Source organism: Rhineura floridana, chromosome 2 (genome assembly GCF_030035675.1).
Source record: "Rhineura floridana isolate rRhiFlo1 chromosome 2, rRhiFlo1.hap2, whole genome shotgun sequence".
Taxonomy (NCBI): Eukaryota; Metazoa; Chordata; class Lepidosauria; order Squamata; family Rhineuridae; genus Rhineura; species Rhineura floridana.
The window spans coordinates 18,126,867-18,146,869 of NC_084481.1; the positions used below are offsets into that span (position 1 = coordinate 18,126,867).

The window sequence follows — 20,003 nt, forward strand, 5'->3', positions numbered from 1 at the left end:
TGGAGGAGAAGAGAGAATACATAAATTCAGGAGGAAGCTAGGTCTGTTCACATCTCACTAAACTAGACTTTTTCAACTTTGAGTCTCCAGATATTGTTGGACTTGTTGTTGTTATGTGCCTTCAAGTCGATTATGACTTATGGTGACCCTATGAATCAGCGACCTCCAAGAGCATGTCGTGAATCACCCAGTTCTGATCTTATAAGTTCAGGTCTGTGGCTTCCTTTATGGAATCAATCCATCTCTTGTTTGGTCTTCCTCTTTTTCTACTCCCTTCTGTTTTTCCCAGCATTACTGTCTTTTCTAGTGAATCATGTCTTCTCATTATGTGTCCAAAGTATGATAACCTCAGTTTCATCATTTTAGCTTCTAGTGATAGTTCTGGTTTAATTTGTTCTAACACCCAATTATTTGTCTTTTTCGCAGTCCATGGTATGCACAAAGCTCTCCTCCAACACCACATTTCAAATGAGTTGATTTTTCTCTCATCCGCTTTTTCACTGTCCAACTTTCACATCCACACCTAGAGATCGGGAAACCATGGTCTGAGTGATCCTGACTTTAGTGTTCAGTCCTACATCTTTGCATTTGAGGACCTTTTCTAGTTCTCTCATAGCTGCCCTACCCAGTCCTAGCCTTCTTCTGATTTCTTGACTATGGTCTCCATTTTGGTTAATGACTGTGCCAAGGTCTTGATGATCCTCAACAAGTTCAATGCCCTCACTGTCAACTTTAAAGTTACATAACTCTCCTGTTGTCATTACTTTAGTCTTGACACTCAGCTGTAGTCCTGCTTTTGTGCTTTCCTCTTTAACTTTCACCAGCATTTGTTTCAAACCATTAGTGGTTTCTGCTAATAGCATGGTATCATCTGCATATCTTAAATTATTGATATTCCTCCAAATTTCACACCTCCTTCATCTTGGTCCAATCCTGCTTTCCGTATGATATGTTCTGCGTATAGATTAAACAGATAGGGTGATAAAATACACCCGTCTCACACCCTTTCTGATTGGGAACCAATCGGTTTCTCCTTCTGTCTTTACAGTAGCCTCTTGTCCAGAGTATAGGTTGCGCATCAGGGCAATCAGATGCTGTGGCACCCCCATTTCTTTTAAAGCAGTCTTTCTGGACTACAGCTCCCATAAACCTTAGCCAGCTTAGCCAATTGTAAGGGATGATGGGAGTTGTAGTCCAACAACATGTGGGGACCCAAGGTTGAGGAAGGCTGCACTAAACTACTGTTTTGCATGATGTCCAAATGCAGCCATTGGCTGTTGTAGTGGGGAATGCCCAGGAGCATTCCTCTTCCCCCTTCTGTCAATATATGAGCAGTAAGGAGTAAGGACTCGGGATTACCTGAGACAGCCCACACTACAGTCAACCAATGGAGGAAAGGAATTGAGTTCAGAAATTAGTGTCACATGTTCAGAATAACTGCATAAAATATTAGCCCAGTTTGCATGCAATGCTAAAGCATGGTTTGTGTTATCAGGACAAGCCCCAGTATGTCTCCAGCTTGCATGCTCTTCCCTCCCTCCTCTTCGTGTGCAGCCACAAGAGACTGGCAACTTCTGATTCCATTTCAGATTAACCACAGTTTAGTGCTTTGTCAAAACCTTAACCATGGTTAGCAAAAACAAGACAGCTTTATAAACTATGGTATGAAGTTTGATTGTTTTAAGTAACCACTGTCAAGACTAACCACCATTTGTCCTGGTTCAGGGTGATTCACATAACTTAATGCTAAATCATAGTTTAGTACAGGGATGGGGAAGCTTTTGGCTCTCTGGGCCAGATTCTTTTCAGGAACGGATTTGCATTGAAACCCCAGTCAAGACTGAATTTTCCACACATCAGCTAATGCTCAAAGAATTCAATCCTGATTTCTACAGGGATTGGAAGTTGTGTCTCCACCTCTCCACACCTGATGTGACATCATGTATGGCAAAGGTGGGCATAGTTTTAGGGAAATGGCCTGGCAGGCCGAATTTAACCCACAGGCCAGAGGTTTCCCACCCCTGCTTTAGTAGTATGTGAAAATGCAGCCATTTAAAAGATGCTATTAACTTCATAAAGCTTTTATATATTAATTTAATATATATTAAGTTTAATGTACCAAAAAGCTCTTAAATATTCACAGTGCCCAAGACTAACTTCTATTGGCTAAAACTAGAACAGGTCCAACATCTTTCCCCTTCCAGTGAAAAACCATTGTACTGTATAATTGCTCATACCTTACTTGGCATAAGGGAATTACAAGTAGTCTAAAGAATTTTTCTTAGCAATAAAAATTAACCTGGAAGCTGTTGCCATAGCAACAACCTTACAGACAAACCAGCTACTGCCAAAACCACAAAAGGTTATTTTGTTGGAAATTAGCACCATGAAGAACTCCAAATAATGTCACAAGCCAGCACAGTTCAAATGTCACCCTCTTTTCTTGGCCTGGAAGGGGGGGCATAAAACCCAAGTCTTAAATCAAGTTGACTATTCAAACAAAAACTGCATTTAAGAATTTATTTTTTTTCTTAAATTTCTGTAAGAATAAAAAGCTTAGGGGGATCCAGGTTAGTGCAAAACAAAATGTTAACTATGCATGCTTAATGAATCACTATATTTCATGCACAAGTTTTTTTCTTTATAAGTTTAGCTGTGCACCATTTGCTTTTAGGAACCTTGATACTATAGCATGCATTCATACTTATATAAAGGGAGAACGTAAACTGTACATGTTGTTCTCAGAAAGTGGTGTTTATTGGACCAATAGTTTATGTCAGTAGCTCCTGAAACTTTTCCTTCTTTCATTTTTTTTAATACAAAGATGCTGCTTTTTTGTCCCAGAGTTTCAGCTCTTCAAGCAGAAGAAAAACCCTTCTAAGGTTGGTTCACAAGCCAACTCTTCAAAGTTTGTGAAGAACACAATTACTAGTGGCACTTATTCCAGATACCAGATGTCTTCATTATCCATGATGGTTAAACTTACTGCAAACCAACACTGACCCATGACAAAATATACCAAGAAGGGAAGCCCACAGAAGGAACACATTTGTGTGACATTCAGACAAGTATTGTTACCTGCTGTCAGCTCTCTAAGATGAGATCCCAGGAAGAGGTGGGATTTGGGGCTGGGGGCTGGCCAACCTACTTATGCTAAAAGGATGGGTTTCCGCTTATCTAGTTATGTTTATTTTAAAGTTTCAGCATTTAACCTTTTATTTGTGTTCTCAACAGCTACTTGTTACTTGTTAGGTAAAGAGACAACAATAGAATATTTCAAAAACTAACTTACAATTGCATCTCAGCAAAGGCTCGTGGTTTGTCTCAATCCAGACAAATTATGGTTTGTCCTTTCTTTACCACTTGCAGTTTCTCATGGGGAGACAAACCATAAACCTGGGTTCAGACGCAATGCTAAGCCACACCATGGCTAGACCAGGTAGTGTGGCAACAACAGGACCAGCGGAGGAGCACAGCAGCTGCAATCTTCCCTCCAGGAACCCACATGTTTGCTTGTATCACATTAAAGTATGGCTTGGCTTAGTGTTATGTGCAAGCAGGGGCACCGAGTGAACTCCATGGCTAAGCTGACATTTGTACCTGACTTTTGTCAGTCCAAATCAGATACTCTACTCATATTGGCATAGTACACAAAAAATCATAAACATGAATGAAAATTATAAAATAATATTTGTCAATACTGCAACAGTAGTATCCTGGAGCATCTTTCAGCAATTCTTCTGTATTTATCACCTTGAGATTGGAACTGTGAAGCAAGAAATCTTCCTCCTTAACAACCTCTCATTCTGAACCAGATACTAGTAATATTTAAGACATCACGGCAATGATACTCACGGTAAAAGAAAGGGACAAACTCCACCGTGAGTAAAGCTGGTTTGTACTTTTGCCTGCTTTTCTCAACACTGCTTAGAATTCGCCTACATTTTTGAAAAAGAAAGAAAGAAAGAAAAAGAGAAGAAACCTCAAGGTAAGATTTATTTATAGGCAGAACACATTTTTATTTATTCTAAAATATATATTCATTAAAATACAATCATATACCTATTCCCTATTACATTTACAGTACTTGAAAAGCTACCAAGGTACTCTTTTGGATTATTTTATTTCTATACAGTGCACTTTTAAACATGGGAAAAAGTGACTTTAAGAAAATGCAGTTTTAACAATACAAGTTCAATAAATATAAACAAGATGGAATTTATCAATACTTCAGCCTCACAAAAGTGACCCCTTCTATCCTATATTTATACAGCTGCTTCTTGCATTACAAAGTTAAGTAGGTAAATAGATATACTGTGGCCACATTTAAGCTGAGATACGAACCAGCTTTTGCCAATGCACACCCCCCCTTCGCTTCTTCTTTTGTGATACAAGCAATCAAACAAGAACGTCTCAAATAGCTTCCTATTTTGTCCACAGTGGGAGATGATGGGTACCAGCTTCCCAACAAACCAAGACAGCAAGCCAACTTCAAGTTGAGGTTTAATATTGCAGCTTGTTCCGAATCTGGTAAACATATTTTCATCCAAACAATGTAATTATGATAAATTAGAAATTTCTTGGTTTGATTCCATCTCACGGGAAGGGAGGAGCAAAGTGGCTATTTGCACAGGCAAAAGGTGCATTCATATCACGGTTTCTTAAGGCGACACACAATGGACTGAACCAGGCTCATATTTGTTTCGCCAAATAAACATGTGAGAGTCAACCACATGATTTTTTGGCTGGACATACTTACCTGCAAGTGCACATTCCCATGGTGTGCACACAATAAGTCATGTTTGTCTCCCATAGTTGTTTGTGGAGCACCTGGATGAAGCAGTTCTCCCTCTCTGTTTCTGTCCAGTCACAAAGAGACTAAACCAGCTCTCCCTCTCTCTCATTTTAAGAATATATTCTCCCGTTTGGTCTTTTGTGACCCAAAAGTCATTTAGTGGACTCTATGTGTTGAAGTTCTCTGTTTAGTCAACTGTCTAGGTCAGCCTTTCCCAACCAGTGTGCCTCCAGATGTTGCTGGACCACAACTCCCATCAGCCTCAGCCAGCATTGTCAATGGTCAGGAAAGATGAGAATTGTGGTCCAACAACATCTGGAGGCACACTGGTTGGGAAAGGCTGCTCTAGGTGTACGACTGATATGCACCAAGTTGTAGTGTTACTTTTTGGTCTTTATTAAGTTAATATCTTGCACATGTGGTTGTTAAAATTGGAAACTTTGCTAATATTAATAATGACGAAAAGAATGCACTTTCCAAGAAGTAAGGGTTATATTACAGGATGTGTGTTTTATTATATTTGTTTACTTTTCTAGACTCAGTTACTCTGCTCCAAAGTGAACTTGTACAACAGCTAAAAATAATACAGTAAAATCTATGGCCGAAAGGAAGTTACAGATTCCATTTGCCAAGATACTGGGAAAGCAGTTATTATAGGTCAAATGTACTGAAAAGGTGTGTTTAAAGTAAAAAGTGGGGGGCACTGATGGAAAAAAGGGACAGAAGAACTTGAGCAAAAGTATATAGGTTGTCAACTAGCAAAAGAATCTACAGATATAAATGGAAGGTGGTGGTTTGAAAGTAGAGATGGTGAATGTGTGGCTCTCCAGATGGTACTGAACAACAACACTCATCAACTCTGACCACTGGCCGTGCTGGCTGGTGATGATGGGAGTTGGAGTCCAGCAACATTTGCAGGGCCACATGTTCCTCAGTTCAGTTTTTAAATGAAACTATCCCTGTTGCTGTGAGAACATGTAGGGTAAGACCCAGTGTTCGCATTACTCTGCAAACAGTGGCTATGCCACAGGTGCACTACCTCCTTCCTGCACCACTGGGGAGACATGCAACACCTCTGACCGTGGAGGAGGAGCTCACACTGGAACTCCTCCCCATGCAAGCATTAACCCAGGCCTTCAAGAGAACCATGTAACCAATGGAAGGAGACACACCAAGGGAGTTTTCTTCATTGGTGGGGTACCATAAGTACTGGGAAGGTCAGTGCACAAAAACGTTTCTGAGACAGAATGGAAAGATAAACAGCATTCCACTGAGTTTTCAAAACTGAGCAAAACCACTTTCGTTGACAGCGTTTCATTGACATTCATAGTTTGAGGAAATTCACCATGACAACAAAATGTCATCACGAGATTGCCACATACCCAGCAATTCTTTGCCTCCAATTTCGATAGGGGTCGTAGAGGCCTTCGCAAAAAGCCAGTGCATGTCTTACAAACTCTTCTATGGGCGTTTGATCAGCTACTTCTTTCTCCTTTGTTTTACTCTTTAACTGAAGAGACAACAAAAACACAATTGCCATCAAAATGCTCTCAACACTACCAGTCTTGCAAGCTTTGCACCCATGTCTGAAATCCTTGAAAGCTGCCGCCAGTCAGTGTCTACAATACTGAAGTAGATGGACCAACAGTCCGATTGGCATAAAAGGCAGCTTCCTATGTTCCTAGGAAAGGAAAGGAACTGCAAGATTTTCCAAAAAGAAAAGTTCAATAATGAAATATCACTTCCAGTCAGGCTCAGATGTACAACTGAATCCAGGGTTTAGGGATCAGAAGAGGCCACAGAATCACACGTCTCCCCACATCCCTTCTTCCCCCACCCCAGGCACAAACTCCCCGTGCCCATCTACGCTTCCCATAGTTATGTACGACCATTGCCAATATACGATAAAATGAAAGGGTTATGCTCCCATGCTAACTTTGCTCTTGTTATTAAGTTTAATTGAAAAGGTTTTCAATTTTACAGTAAACCCTAAATCCCCCCCAGTCCCTACACAATATCAGCATTGATGGAAACAGTTAAATCAAAGCTCATTGGGTAGTATCCAATGCTGCAGTTCCATCTGCACAACAGACTTCCCCATGTGCAATGAAACTTGCCCTTCCTCCCCTGTCCCCCTCCCACACGCCCTCAAAATCTGCTCCAGAGGGTTGGATAATCCTCCAGAGAAGATTTTGGGGAGGAGGGGAGTGCCAAGGAAGAAAATGAAGGGGAAGCCCCATTGTAGGAACCAAAATCTGCTTGCACAGTCTTGGATACAACCCAAATGGGTCTTACTTCTGAGGAAACATGCATACAATTGTATTGACAGTTGCACATCCAAACCGAGCTTTGTTTTCATTCAAGGTTTTTCTTAAAGTTCACTAAAAATGTTGTTAGGCCAAGGCATTTTCTATCTTTATTTTCTCAAACAAGGTAAAAAATACAAACTCAGTTCCCAAAGAGTTATCAACCAACAAAAGACACTATTCCAAAGGCACATGCATGCACCCCACCATCTCTGCCCCCTACCTGTCAGCAACTTCCTGCACTGGACCTACAAGGCTGACTTTTAAAAGGGGGTTGAATCCAAAAGATCAGTTTTGAGATATGGGGTGGGAACTCCTGTAATTTTTTTATTTTTAAAATATGTTGTAAACCACTCATGTCATAAAATATCAGAGCGGTGTACAGAAAATAATAAGTATAAAATACACACCCCAAACCATACAGTTAAAACAACACTAAGAAAAAAGTGCCTCTGGGGCACACACAGTATAATTTTCTTTGTTTATTCCCCCCCCCTCAGAGTTCTTACACTAAACCCCCTGTTAAATTTGGGAGTGAACAGAGGGAGTTTAAAAAGCAGTTTGTGAATTCTGTGAATCCCCTTTTGCGCAGGAAACTTACAAAATGGATTAGGCATGACAGGAGTTAACTACCCAAGGGAATTGTTGCTGCTATTTTTATATTTGCATGTCAGCTAGCAGTGATGAGCTTATGCAGTGGTGGGGGATCCTGCTGCATTTAATGCTTCTAAAAATTGTTCTTTATTAAATGGTAAAAATGTCCACCATTGATTCAAGCACTTATGCTAGAGTGGTGCACTGTCTAAGAGAGTAATTTGTCAAGCAAGAAGTCTCCACTTCAATTCTCACCTTAACTCTCTTAAGAAAAGTCACTCTCTCTTGATCTCAGCTCACATGGTCAATATGGGGTAATAAAACTGACCTACAGCTTTGTTGAGATAATTTACTCAAAACATTTTGAACACTCAAAACATGCTACAAGAATGCTTGTTGGTAGTATTATCAATCTAGTCAATAAAACTAGCAGATACTTTAAACCAACAGCAGGCAACTTTTTTTCTGTCAGGAAGTCACAAGTTGGTGGTGGACGGAACCAGAACAAAGACCACCCTGCTTTAATTTTCACCATGGCTACCTAAGAATTAGAATTCAATAATCCTACACAGGTGTCTTCAAACTAAAGCCCTAATTGGGTTTGATGAGGTTACCAAAAAACAAAGTATTTTTTTTTAGTACAGAAGAGCAATGTAATGGCTGTCTTAGAAAGCAAGTGAAAATAATTCCTTTCTGACTTCAGTGTGCAACACACACACACACACACACACACACACAAAATCCAGAGAGGAAAGAAACAACAAGGAAGGAAGGAACTCTGCTGAAATGGGGAAATGCGGAATCCTCAGGTATTGGAGCTGTATAAAATGAGGCTGGGGGCCACATACAGCCCACCTGTGCTTTAAACATAAAACACTTATAAGGTCAGCAGGGTTTCAATATAATTCTGATACATCAAACCTTTCATTGCCTTATCATGTGCCCCATATATGGATTTTCAAAAATTCATTTAACATTACAGAACACCTACACAAATTTACTGTAATTAAGAATGCTCACAAAACTATTCCTAAAACTTACTTCTACTTCACTACCATCAAATGAGCCTCTTCTAACCAGTCAACTAAATCTGACTGGTTAACATTGTCACTCCCAATGGTAATGCTGGGATGTGTGGGGTTGTAATAGAGAATAAAGTGAGTTACAGATGTCAGATCACAGTTATGAGATCATTTCCAGTTTCTGACAAGAAAGTCATTTTAGCAAATTACACATACACCTACCTGCTGAATATAGAGTGTAGTCATCGTAATGACATGATTAATGTAGGAACAAGTCCCAATCTCCTCCACATTAGCCAAATTTCTGAAACCAAAATAAGAGGGCATGAGTGGCAAGACATGGTAAAATTGTCTGAGTTTAGTGAATATAATTTAGCATTCAACAGAAAAATTGATAAGAGGGAGCATATATCAAGATTTCAAGAAACATCCTGCACTATGATTTAAATTACTAAAACACAGAATAATCTCACATTGAGAGGCTGTGTATCTTTAAAAATGCCATTAGATGGTAAACAATATTATTAATGGGATTTATATCTCTCTTTTCACTGCCAAGTACCCCCAAAATGGTTCACAATAGCACTTTATGTATATGCGGGTATGAACTAGCGCTAATTATTTATATTTTAGAACTTTTTGGAGGGTTAGCTGAATTACAGACAAATTCTAGATGAGTTATTTAGTACTTGATGGGAGTAAGTTAGAATCAGAAGTACAAAATTTTGTTTCACATCAGATGGCTCGCCCTTGCTTACCACTGAATCCATGAGTCTGGGCAGAGCCAGCTCCAATTCTCTAGAATGGGAACTCTCAGGGCTGGGGAACCTTTTTGAGCCCGAGGGCTGCGTTCCCTTCTAGACAAACTTTGGGGGAGAGGGGCACATGCCATTGCTGGGTGGGGCCAGAAGCAAAAGTGAGAGGAGCAATGAATGTTACCTTTGTCCTACCCAGTACGCCAGTTTCTACAAACCCTCACACACCCTCTGTATACTTCCTCAGGCAAGCAACTCATCAGAATCCAGCTGGGCAAAAACACTAAAAGAGGGTGCAAAGCAGGGCCAGCGAGCAATGTGGGGCTGTTGTCTGGGAAGAGTCTTGAGGGGCAGACAGAGAAGTCTGAGGTTCCCCACCCCTGCTCTACATTTATGAGGTTGGAGAAGTTGTGACAATACAGCAGTGATTCTCAAAGGGTACACCGCAAGAGGTGACTAGGTGTGCCGTGAATATTATGAAAGTATATTTTAAAAATGAGAAGAAACCCATTTGTATAGAGATTTATTACATCCATGATCAATTAATATATATTTTGTACACGAAGTGCACCAGAAAATTTTTATATGTTTTACAGTGCGCCATGAACCAAAAAAGTTTGAGAACCACTGCCATAGAGGGTGGAGCAGGGACAGTGAACAGAAGGGTGAAGAAGCTAGACTAGAGGGTGAAAGGACGGGGGAAGCATGTAATCAAGAGGAAAAATTGCTAAAGGGGAAGTACTGGTGATATCTCTCTCCCCAACCCTCACACCCCCAGTCTGCTTCTGAAGTCAACTAGGTTTTAAAATGTACCGGCAAAGAATAATGAAGAATTTGACAAGGAGAAGCGACAAGGCTTGCTGTGGTTCTTCCAACCCTTCTGACAATTTCTGGACGCAGTACAGCAGCTGGAGCCTCAAGACCTGAAGAATGTTATCAGGAAGCAGCGATATTCCAGGGGGAACATCATCCACCCTAAAAATAAAGCCAGGAGCTTTTTAGGACAGGGCAAAAAGAAATCATTTAACGTTTTATATGCATTGGTGTCTCCATCTCATTTGACAAAGCAAAAGGGATCCAGACATTTGCCAGAGGGCCAAGAAATTGGAATCATGCCAATATATTACTCTGTCCTGGTTCTTGCATGATAATAATTAACATTTTTAAAAAATATTAGATTTTTTCCCCAAAAAAAAGATTACTTCCCCGTTGAAGCATCTGCTACAATTGGTCCAGGGTGATGATTATGAGATCATAAACAGGTACAGGCTGCCCTGGCCCACTAAATTCCAGACAGATTATTCAGAAATAGTATATAGTATAACATGTTAACAATGGGCATAATCCAGATTACGTTAAACAAATCCATTCAGATCAGAGAAAACTGCTGGATCTATTACATGGGTCTATGTGTTTTATCCTTTTCCTCAGTCTTTCCCCTAACACAGGGGTGGGGAACTGGATCTTGGCAGTGGGCCAGACTGTTATCTCCCCCACCCTCACAGGTCAAGTCCGAGAGGTGAATGGGGCCACCCACCTGTCAAATCACCTGATATCAGATGACCTTTGCAAAACATTCTGCAAGACAGCGCTGAGCAAGAACCAACAATCAGCTGATCGTTGAGGTTTTGCAAAGCCCTGTGCACACCGCTTTACAGGCACCACCAATCATCTGATTGGCAGTCTCTGCAAAACTCTTTTAAGTCTAAGGCAGGTTTACCAAACCCACACCTGATACCATATATGAGGTCAGGTGTAGGGCAGGTAGGTGTAGTTTGGTCAAAATGGTCTGAGATGGGTCAAATGGGGAGGCCTTGCATTAACAGAAGTAACTGGCTCTGGTCCTATATGCTAATTGCAAGGGTCAGAAGTCCGATGAGACATAACATTTTCAAGATTAATTACAGCAGTGAAGATTCATTTACAGCTACCAACTATAAGAGTTGCAAAAACTAGTCTTTTAAATTAGTCACTTTTAAATGGATGTGAATTCCACAGCTGAACAGAAAACATCCCAATGTTTAAGTCACCTGAGAGCAGACACCCCTACATTCCTTTGTTTGTATGCTTGACACTGTAATTAGAAGACAATATTCAAATTTATTTCACAGCTGAAGACACTCCCCTGCAGTAAGGCAAAAGTACTTTTACAAGCTGGCAAGGTTTCATCCTTTCACTTGTAAGCAGAACAAGATGCCGTAGTTGCTTTGGGAAATACAAAGTAGCAGAGTAGATTAATCTTTCATGATCTACGGACACAGCTGTCGAGAGATCTATTGTACTGCAGAGTGCTCAGTCTTGCCTCACAACAGAGGTGCAGGAGCAGCCATGAACTGACATGCTAACATCCTGGTCTTAAATATATTTCTTAGATATAAACACCAGTGGTTTCAATCGAATTTAATTCCTTGAAATGTGCTAAGGACTGGGACATTAAGACTACTATAAGAAAGAATAAGAGATGAAAAGTCCACAGGAAGTAGACTGCAACAACAGGTGCAATAAAGGAAATTAGCTGCATCCTGCAGCATTGAATTTGTGGGCCAAAAATGATCCCATGGATAGTTGCTGTTCCATATTTATTATATACAACAAAATAAAACAGGAAATTGACAGATTTCTAAGTAGTAGGTTACAAAACATAGCAATTCATATCAATTGCCATCCTTCCATGCTCCTATTTCTCTTCTGTTAATGTTCTGTCAGAATATATTACAATGTAATAACACAAAGAGATGGCATTCTTCATATGCATTCTAGTTACTACAGACAGCAAAAAATTGTAATCTGAAATTCTAACTGAATCCATGCACACAATGAATAGATGATGAAATGGGAAACAATCTGCCCTTTGTTGCCATCTATCCAAGGCATAGTACCAACCTTCCCTTGCCTTTATCTGCCTAGATATTTTCTCTTGTTCATCTGTTACAATGCAAGCCCAGTCCTGATAGAAGGTATTGTTCATGCTGAGTTCCAGTTTACAGATCCTCACTTTTAATCTTTTGCCATATTTTCTTAAAATACTATTAGTTAAGAGATGGAAATCTAGAATACCTTTAATCTAGAAAAGGGCATTCACAATACAGTAAACATCTGTGTTAGTCTGCAATTTTCCACTGATAATATTTCTCGTCCTCTGAAAAAACATGCTCAGGAATCTATAGCAGGCCTGCACATCTCTGCAACCCACCACACCCAAATGTAGCCCACTAACCATGGGTTGTGGTCTGCCTGCCAGGTATTTCACAGGCTCCTGCACCCCCATTGTTCAGTCTCAGGTAAGCAGAAGTAGGTCCACTATCTTTGTTGTTGTTGCTATTCAACAGGAAAAATCCAATTGTCATTATAAAAAAAAAACTAATGCCACAATCCTAAACACCCTTACTAGGGAGCAAGCCCCATTGGACACAGTGGGAACTGAGCTGTGAGTAAACATGCACAGGACTGTGCCATTAAAAGAAGTTGCAGCAAGTACATTCAAGAATCACATACCTAGGTCACTTCCTGGTTCAGTGCAAACAAGAATGTTTACCCGGCTCTGTAATTTAGCAGTGCAAAGCCCATTTTTAAAGAATGTACACCAGGACAATCAAGAAATACCAGTGTGGAACAAAGGAGAAAAAGTAAAAAGAATCTTTACACATAGACATGTGGCTTATTCATATTACAAGTGTATTCACATAACAAGTTACTTTGGGTTACTGCTGATTCACAGTTGATTTAACCAGCAGCTGACCTGTACCAATTGAATTGAAAAAAACTAAGAAATGTTACAGAGTCCACTGGAAGTTGATTATATAGCAGCAGCATTTAAGTGCAGATTGTCAGATGTACAGGTGTGCAGAATCACTGACCATGGTTTAGTGTGAAATGTACAAGGTAGAACAACCCCAAGCCAGTCTTGGGCTCACATACCTCTCTCCTCCCACATCAGGGAGGAGTTCTGGCAGAATTTCAAACTGAAGTTTCTGAAACTGACCTGTTAACTAGCCTGTATTTGTTATAAACCACCATCCTTGCTTCATACACAATAAGCAGAAATTAATTGAAAACACAGCAAAATTCCTCCTCACAGCCACTTGGGAGGAAGAAGCGTACAGGCTCACTGTGGCTCATTCTAGCTTGTGCACATCACACTAAACCTTGGCTTTAAAAAGCATGGTTTAGTTGCCATGTGAAAGCAGCCACTAAGTTTGTACTGCACTTCTGTTGTATAAAGTGTTTGCACACAGCAGACCACAATGTAGAAAAGTCCCGCAGTTAACATGAAAATGGAAATGGACTGCCTTCAAGTCGATTCCGACTTATGGCGGCCCTATGAATAGGGTTTTCATGGTAAGCGGTTTTCAGAGGTGGTTTTACCACTGCCTTCCTCTGAGGCTGAGAGGCAGTGACTGGCCCAAGGTCACCCAGTGAGCTTCATGGCTGTGTAGGGATTCGAACCCTGGTCTCCCAGATTGTAGTCCAACACCTTAACCACTACACAACACTGGCTCTCAGTTAACCAGTTAACATACATCAACTTAAACACAAAATAGGCATCAGTGCAAGGGAGTATTTCTACATACCTAGTGGGCGGTTTCTCAAAATCCACATCCAGAAATTGTTCATAACTAGAAACAAAACTGTCCAACCAGAGCTTCAAGTAGTCGGGGTCTTTCTGTGGAGACAAACAGTTTTAAAAAGTTAATTTCTGTTCCCAAAGCATTTTAAAAATTCTGTGGGTTTCTATGATTCTATGGGTATGCTTTAACTTGGATTCCTGCATTAGCAGGGAATTGTACTTGATGGCCTTATATCAGAAGAAGGCTCCTTTCAACTCCGCTATTCTGTGATAAAAAGTGTGCCTCTGCACCCTTCTCCAATATTTTCATGCACTTCTTGGCAACTGGAGCCACTTTATTCACATAAAGCCTGTCTATCTTCTGTTATTGCTGCCAATCAAACTATTTCTGAGATATTCAGTAACAAGACTGAACATTCCCAGAGATTCCATTTCCCAAAACACTTAAAAATAAAACATAATACATCGGCAGCTTTATACAGTTAATGTACAACCATGTCCCATTCATTAGAAGGAACAAAGAGAGCTCAACCTATTGGATCCCCAAGATAGGGCCTGAGAATGCGTAGAACAAATGCAGGCAAAAGAACACAAATTCAATTTTCTCCTGTTAACAACAGGTCTCAGGAAGCAGGGCTGGAAAAGACGGTTACACGAGACCTCAGAATTGCTGCTGACAACAACATTGAGCTGGATGGATCAGTGATTTGACTCAGTATGAACAGTTTCTTATCTTGAAGACATCCCTGGATATTAGCTGGAGAGGAATAGAGCATCTTTTTGGAGGAAAGAGGGCAAAAGGAAGAGCTGAAAAGGGCAGGAGAGAGGGTTGAGGAGCAACTGAGCAAGGCTGACTTAGAGAACATTTTGGTGATCATTTTTGCCCATGACCATCACCCTTTTTTTCACAGCTGGCCAAGAACAAACCTTGGCTACAGCTCACAGTTAACAAGGAAAGGGCTTCACCATGAGCCCAGGTCTGGATGACATTCCAAGCCATATCTTGGCTTAGCTCAGTGCAGAGGTAAAAAAAATTGGGATGTAGCAGAGCAGCTGTGAGCCCGCTTATTGGCGTGGTCCCAGTAAGCCATGTCAGTTCCTATGCTGATCACTTCTAGTCCAAACAAATGAGGGTGGAACAGTCACAGCAAACCCATATGCTACAGGATACTTCTCATATATCTCCCCACCATGATTTAGTGCTACCATTGCTACAATAAGCTGAACATACCCTGAAGCAAATTGATGCAGGCCTTGTGGCTCTCAGCCATATAAAGACTCGGGGGTGCAGTTTTCAGACTTATGGGCACTGGCAACTTCCACTGCATGCATTCTCAGGTTTGCATTTGGAAGCACAACAAGATTTGCCTCCAGAATTTCCATCTGTTCTCAAATGGTTTGAGAGCCTTGCGTCATCATCTCCACCTCCCTAAGCAAAAGCAGGTTCAGTATGAATTTCAGGAAAAGATCAGAGCTTGGAAGTAACTAGTTACAAGTAACGAATTACTTGCAATTTATTACTTTTTTTGAGTAACGAGTGGGTAACTTCATTACATTTTGCTGGTAATAGAACGAGTAGTAACTTCATTACTTTTGAGGAGTAATTGTAATGTTTCCAGCATTACTTTTGTGCATTACTTGGGGGGGGAGCAAGGGAAGTCTTCTGCTCCTCTGATTTGTGAATAAAAATCATGTGCTTCAAACTGGGATTCTGTGCAACGTTGTTCTTCCTTCATGCTCTATGGGTGCTTAGGAGGCAACGAGGGAGGAGGTGGAGAGCGAGACGGTGTGGAGAAAACAGTTGTTTAAAAATGGACAGGAGTGGAAGGAGAAAAGAGCTGGAGGCAATATAAATATACAAAAAATGTGTGTGTTGGGGTATCATCATTGCTGGGGGTGGGGTGAGGGGATGTGAGATTTTGTTATGCTATTCTGTTAATCTTATGGATAAAAAATGTATTCTACTACCCTCTGTGTGTGTGTGCTTATTTTTAATGTTTTAGGCTACTTATATGTGCAGCAGCCAAGGTCAGCACCTTGTAGGCATTTTTTTTTTAAAAGTAACTAAAATGTAATTGTAGCAATTATTTTTGAGCAAAAGTAAAGTAATCAGTTACTTTCAGAGCAATTGTAATTGTAACGGTAATTACTACTTTTTGGGGGCCATGCAACTGTAACTGTAATTTATTACTTTTTTAAAGTAATCTTCCAAGCTCTGGAAAAGACGTATGGAACGCAGGGCCTGGAAAATGCATTTTATACATTAAAAAATGTGTGAATGTAATGTTTTCTTCTATATGTTATGAGGACTTGACAAACTTGTGTCCTTTCTAATGCCCACTGCAGCATTTCTTTGCCTCCCATTGGTAAAAAGTAGTCAAGCTCTCAACATCCGTGCAGATAAGGAACCATTCCCAAAAGTCAGGGACAGACATCAATGGCCTATTCCAAAATAGAAACATTCCTTAAAAAAGGCAGAACAGGAGGGTGACTCACTTCCAGAGTAAATAGGAGTCCTTCACTAGGCTGTTGTGTTGTTTTAAAAAACATTTCTGACCACTGCAATTGACAAATCAGCCCATTCACCTACGTGGCAGTGAACAAACTTAGAAATACGTTCAAGAAATAAAACTTTGTTTTTCAAGGAGCTGGAAACTTCCATGTAAAACACTGGCCTATCTCAAAACAAACCAGTGTTGCTTTATCAGCTGTTCGTACAGATAGTTAAATTACAGTCATAGTATCCACCATAACGGCTTGCTGCGAGTTTTCCTGGGTGTGTTATCACAAATCATTCAAGTCATCTCAAAGGGCTCTTCTTTTATTATGTTTATCCATCCTGTTTCAGCTAAGTCAGGGGTAGCCAAATGTAGTGCACCCTCCAGATGTTGTTCGACTCTCATCAGCCCCAGAAAGCATGACCAATGGTCAAAGATGACAGGAGGTAGTCCAACAACATCCAGAGGGTACCATGCTGACTACCCCTGAATGAAGTCAATCACATTGCTCCACTATCAACTCCCAGTTGATTCAAGGAGCAGCTTAGATTATTTCAAAAATTTTGGTGAGAAATTCAGGAAAAATGTTTTAGAGGACCTATTTCTTTGTGGAAGAAGGTCACTGGAGACCTGCACTATTTTGATAATAAGCCGCCACCATCCCAAATAAAATTACAGACTGAACAAGGCAAGCAGGCATTGACACTACATTCTATCATACAATTTTATTCCAGCAGGACTAATCTGACTCAAGTCTAAATGCGATCAGTGCACATGGTGGTCTGCAGAGAACAAGGCAACATCCCTATATTTAGGGATATAAATGTTTTAAATAAATAAATAGCAAGGCCCTGTACTGAGACGCTTACCATCTAAAATGTATGCTTTCCTTCTTTAACCCACTTCACAGTCCTCAGCTCCTAAAGCAATGACACTTGTTTCTTCAGATAAAAGAGAACATAAAATCTATCGGGAAAGAAACAAAATGCACAGAAGTGGCATGGCTAATACTAGGACTCAAGAAGAGGTTGGAAATTCTAATGTTTGAAAAAGCTACGTTATCATCATTCTAAAGTAAGCTGAATACACTATTTGCAGATCTCTCTCTCTCTCTCAGAGCAGAGCAAACTCCTCTAGCTCTGCTGCGGTGTTCCACCTCCCCCACAATGCAATTCCAGTCACATGAGGAGGAGGATGACAAAGTTGTGGTCATTGGCCCCACCCCCTGCCAAATCCCTGACAGGCCTCCTTCCCCATGCCGTGGGGGGATAGTACAAACCAGTGAGCTTGCTCTGCACAGGTGGGCTCCCCTGAAATTGAGAACTCTGCACAATCAAGGTTTTATATTGTGCAGGGTGTTCCTACAGGACTACTTCAGGCTCACTGCTCCAGACTTTGCTGATCAATCCATGGAAGGTGGTAGGCCAAGCTATCAGGGACTCAAAAGCAGATGGGGGACAAATAAGGGTGGCCTCACTTTCCCCTTCAGACAATTGGAATTCCTGGGGGCACAGGTTACTGTGTTCAATTTTGGGAGCAAATGTCCATGTATGGTGATGGTAACCATTCCAGAAGCTGTGGAATGGAAACTGGCAGCCTGGGTTTGCAAAGAGATCTGCTCCGTGCTGCTACCAAGAGCTCCTTTATAAAAGAAAAAGCTTCTAAATCCAGGTATAGCTAGCGCCCTCTTGAGTCAAGTGGTATCGCTGCTTTCAGCCAAGAGGAAAATTAATGCCTAGATTAGCTCACAGGTAGCCAACATGGTGCCCACCAGAAGTTGTCGCACTACAACTCTCACAATCTGTATGTCATCAGTTCCTTGTATCTGGGAGCGGGAGCTGTTAATGGGAGCCCGATAAGGAGCGGTTATCCCAAGAAAAGGCCCAAGAGAAACTGGGAGGCTTACATAAGAACAGTCTTACTGGATCAGGCCAGTGGCACATCTAAGTCCAGCATCCTGTTCTCACAGCGGCCAACCAGTTGCCTATGGGAAGCCCGCAAGCAGGAGATGAGTACAAACTGCACTCTCCCCACCTGCAATTCCCAGCAATTGCTGTTCAGAGGCATACTGCCTTCAACAGGGGAGGAAGAACATAGCCTTATCCTCGATGAGGCTTATATCCTCTCAGACAGGCTTCTTCCCCCTTCCTAAGCACCCGCTGGGGCTCAACGCATATCTGGTCCTTTTCGGTTCCAAACAGCTGCAGTGGCAAAGCATCAGCACTGCAATCAGGTCTAAATTTTCATTCGAAGAATGCTCAATATGTGGCTGAAACTCACATTCCATTCAATTATTTAAAAGGTTGCTTGGAACTTGGCAGTGGCACAGCATGCTGTTGTTGTTTCGAATCCATTCATGCACTCGTAAGATGAAACATCCTTGGACATAAATCTGATGGATCCTTATCAACCTTAATAGCAACACACCACAAACCCTTTATGCAAGGACAAATATTGGGATTTCTGAACACAGTCGTTGGGGAAGACAGATGCATTCCTCATAAGGGCATTCCAAGCTATTATAGGCTGAACGCAGGAAAGAAGTGAGGAAGAAGATCAGAAGGAGTGGCCAGGGCTGCAGGCTGGATCCTTATACAGAATTCCATAATACCCAGAAGAGTTTGTTAAAGAGGAAAAGAGACTGAGCTACAGTAATGCGAGTTTACTGGAAACAAGTAATAGCAGCAGCAGCAATTAGTAGTGTACAACCAGTAGAACCAGATTGGTTCCCCATTGGAAAGGGTGTGAGACAAGGGTGTATTTTATCACCCTATTTGTTTAATCTATATGCAGAACATATCATATGGAAAGTGGGATTGGACCAAGATGAAGGAGGTGTGAAAATTGGAGGGAGAAATAGCAATAATTTAAGATATGCAGACGATACCATACTACTAGCAGAAACCAGTAATGATTTGAAACGAATGCTGATGAAAGTTCAAGAGGAAAGCACAAAAGCAGGACGACAGCTGAACATCAAGAAGACTAAAGTAATGACAACGGAAGATTTATATAACTTTAACGTTGACAATGAGGACATTGAAATTGTCAAGGATTATTACTACTTTAGCACAGTCATTAACCAAAATGGAGAAAATAGTTAAGAAATTAGAAGAAGGCTAAGAGTGGGGAGGGCAGCTGTGAGAGAACTAGAAAAGGTCCTCAAATGCAAAGAGGTATCACTGAACAGTAAAGTCAGGATCATTCAGACCATGCTATTCCTGATCGCTGTGTATGGATGTGAAAGTTGGACAGTGAAAAAAGTGGGTAAGAGAAAAATCAACTCATTTGAAATGTGGTGTTGGAGGAAAGCTTTGCTGTACCATGGACTGCGAAAAAGGCAAATAATTGGGTGTTAGAACAAATTAAACCAGAACTATCATTAGAAGCTAAAATGATGAAACTTAGGTTATCATACTTTGGACACATAATGAGAAGACACAATTCAGTAGAAAAGACAATAATG

The 20,003-nt window shown here is 40.9% G+C and overlaps 1 protein-coding gene across 4 annotated transcripts in view; it reads right to left on the bottom strand.

Annotated features, from left to right (window-relative positions):
* The window catches only part of NBEAL1 (neurobeachin like 1), a 158,357-nt gene that overhangs the window by 116,159 nt on the left and 22,195 nt on the right, over positions 1-20,003 (bottom strand). For all 4 annotated transcript variants that reach the window (XM_061607938.1, XM_061607940.1, XM_061607937.1 and 1 more), the window contains exons 3-7: positions 14,044-14,135; positions 10,286-10,447; positions 8,940-9,021; positions 6,178-6,305; positions 3,856-3,938 (exon numbers count right to left, since the gene is read on the bottom strand). In XM_061607938.1, coding sequence (XP_061463922.1) covers positions 3,856-3,938; positions 6,178-6,305; positions 8,940-9,021; positions 10,286-10,447; positions 14,044-14,135 — 547 coding nt within the window. The remainder of the gene's footprint in view (positions 1-3,855; positions 3,939-6,177; positions 6,306-8,939; positions 9,022-10,285; positions 10,448-14,043; positions 14,136-20,003) is intronic.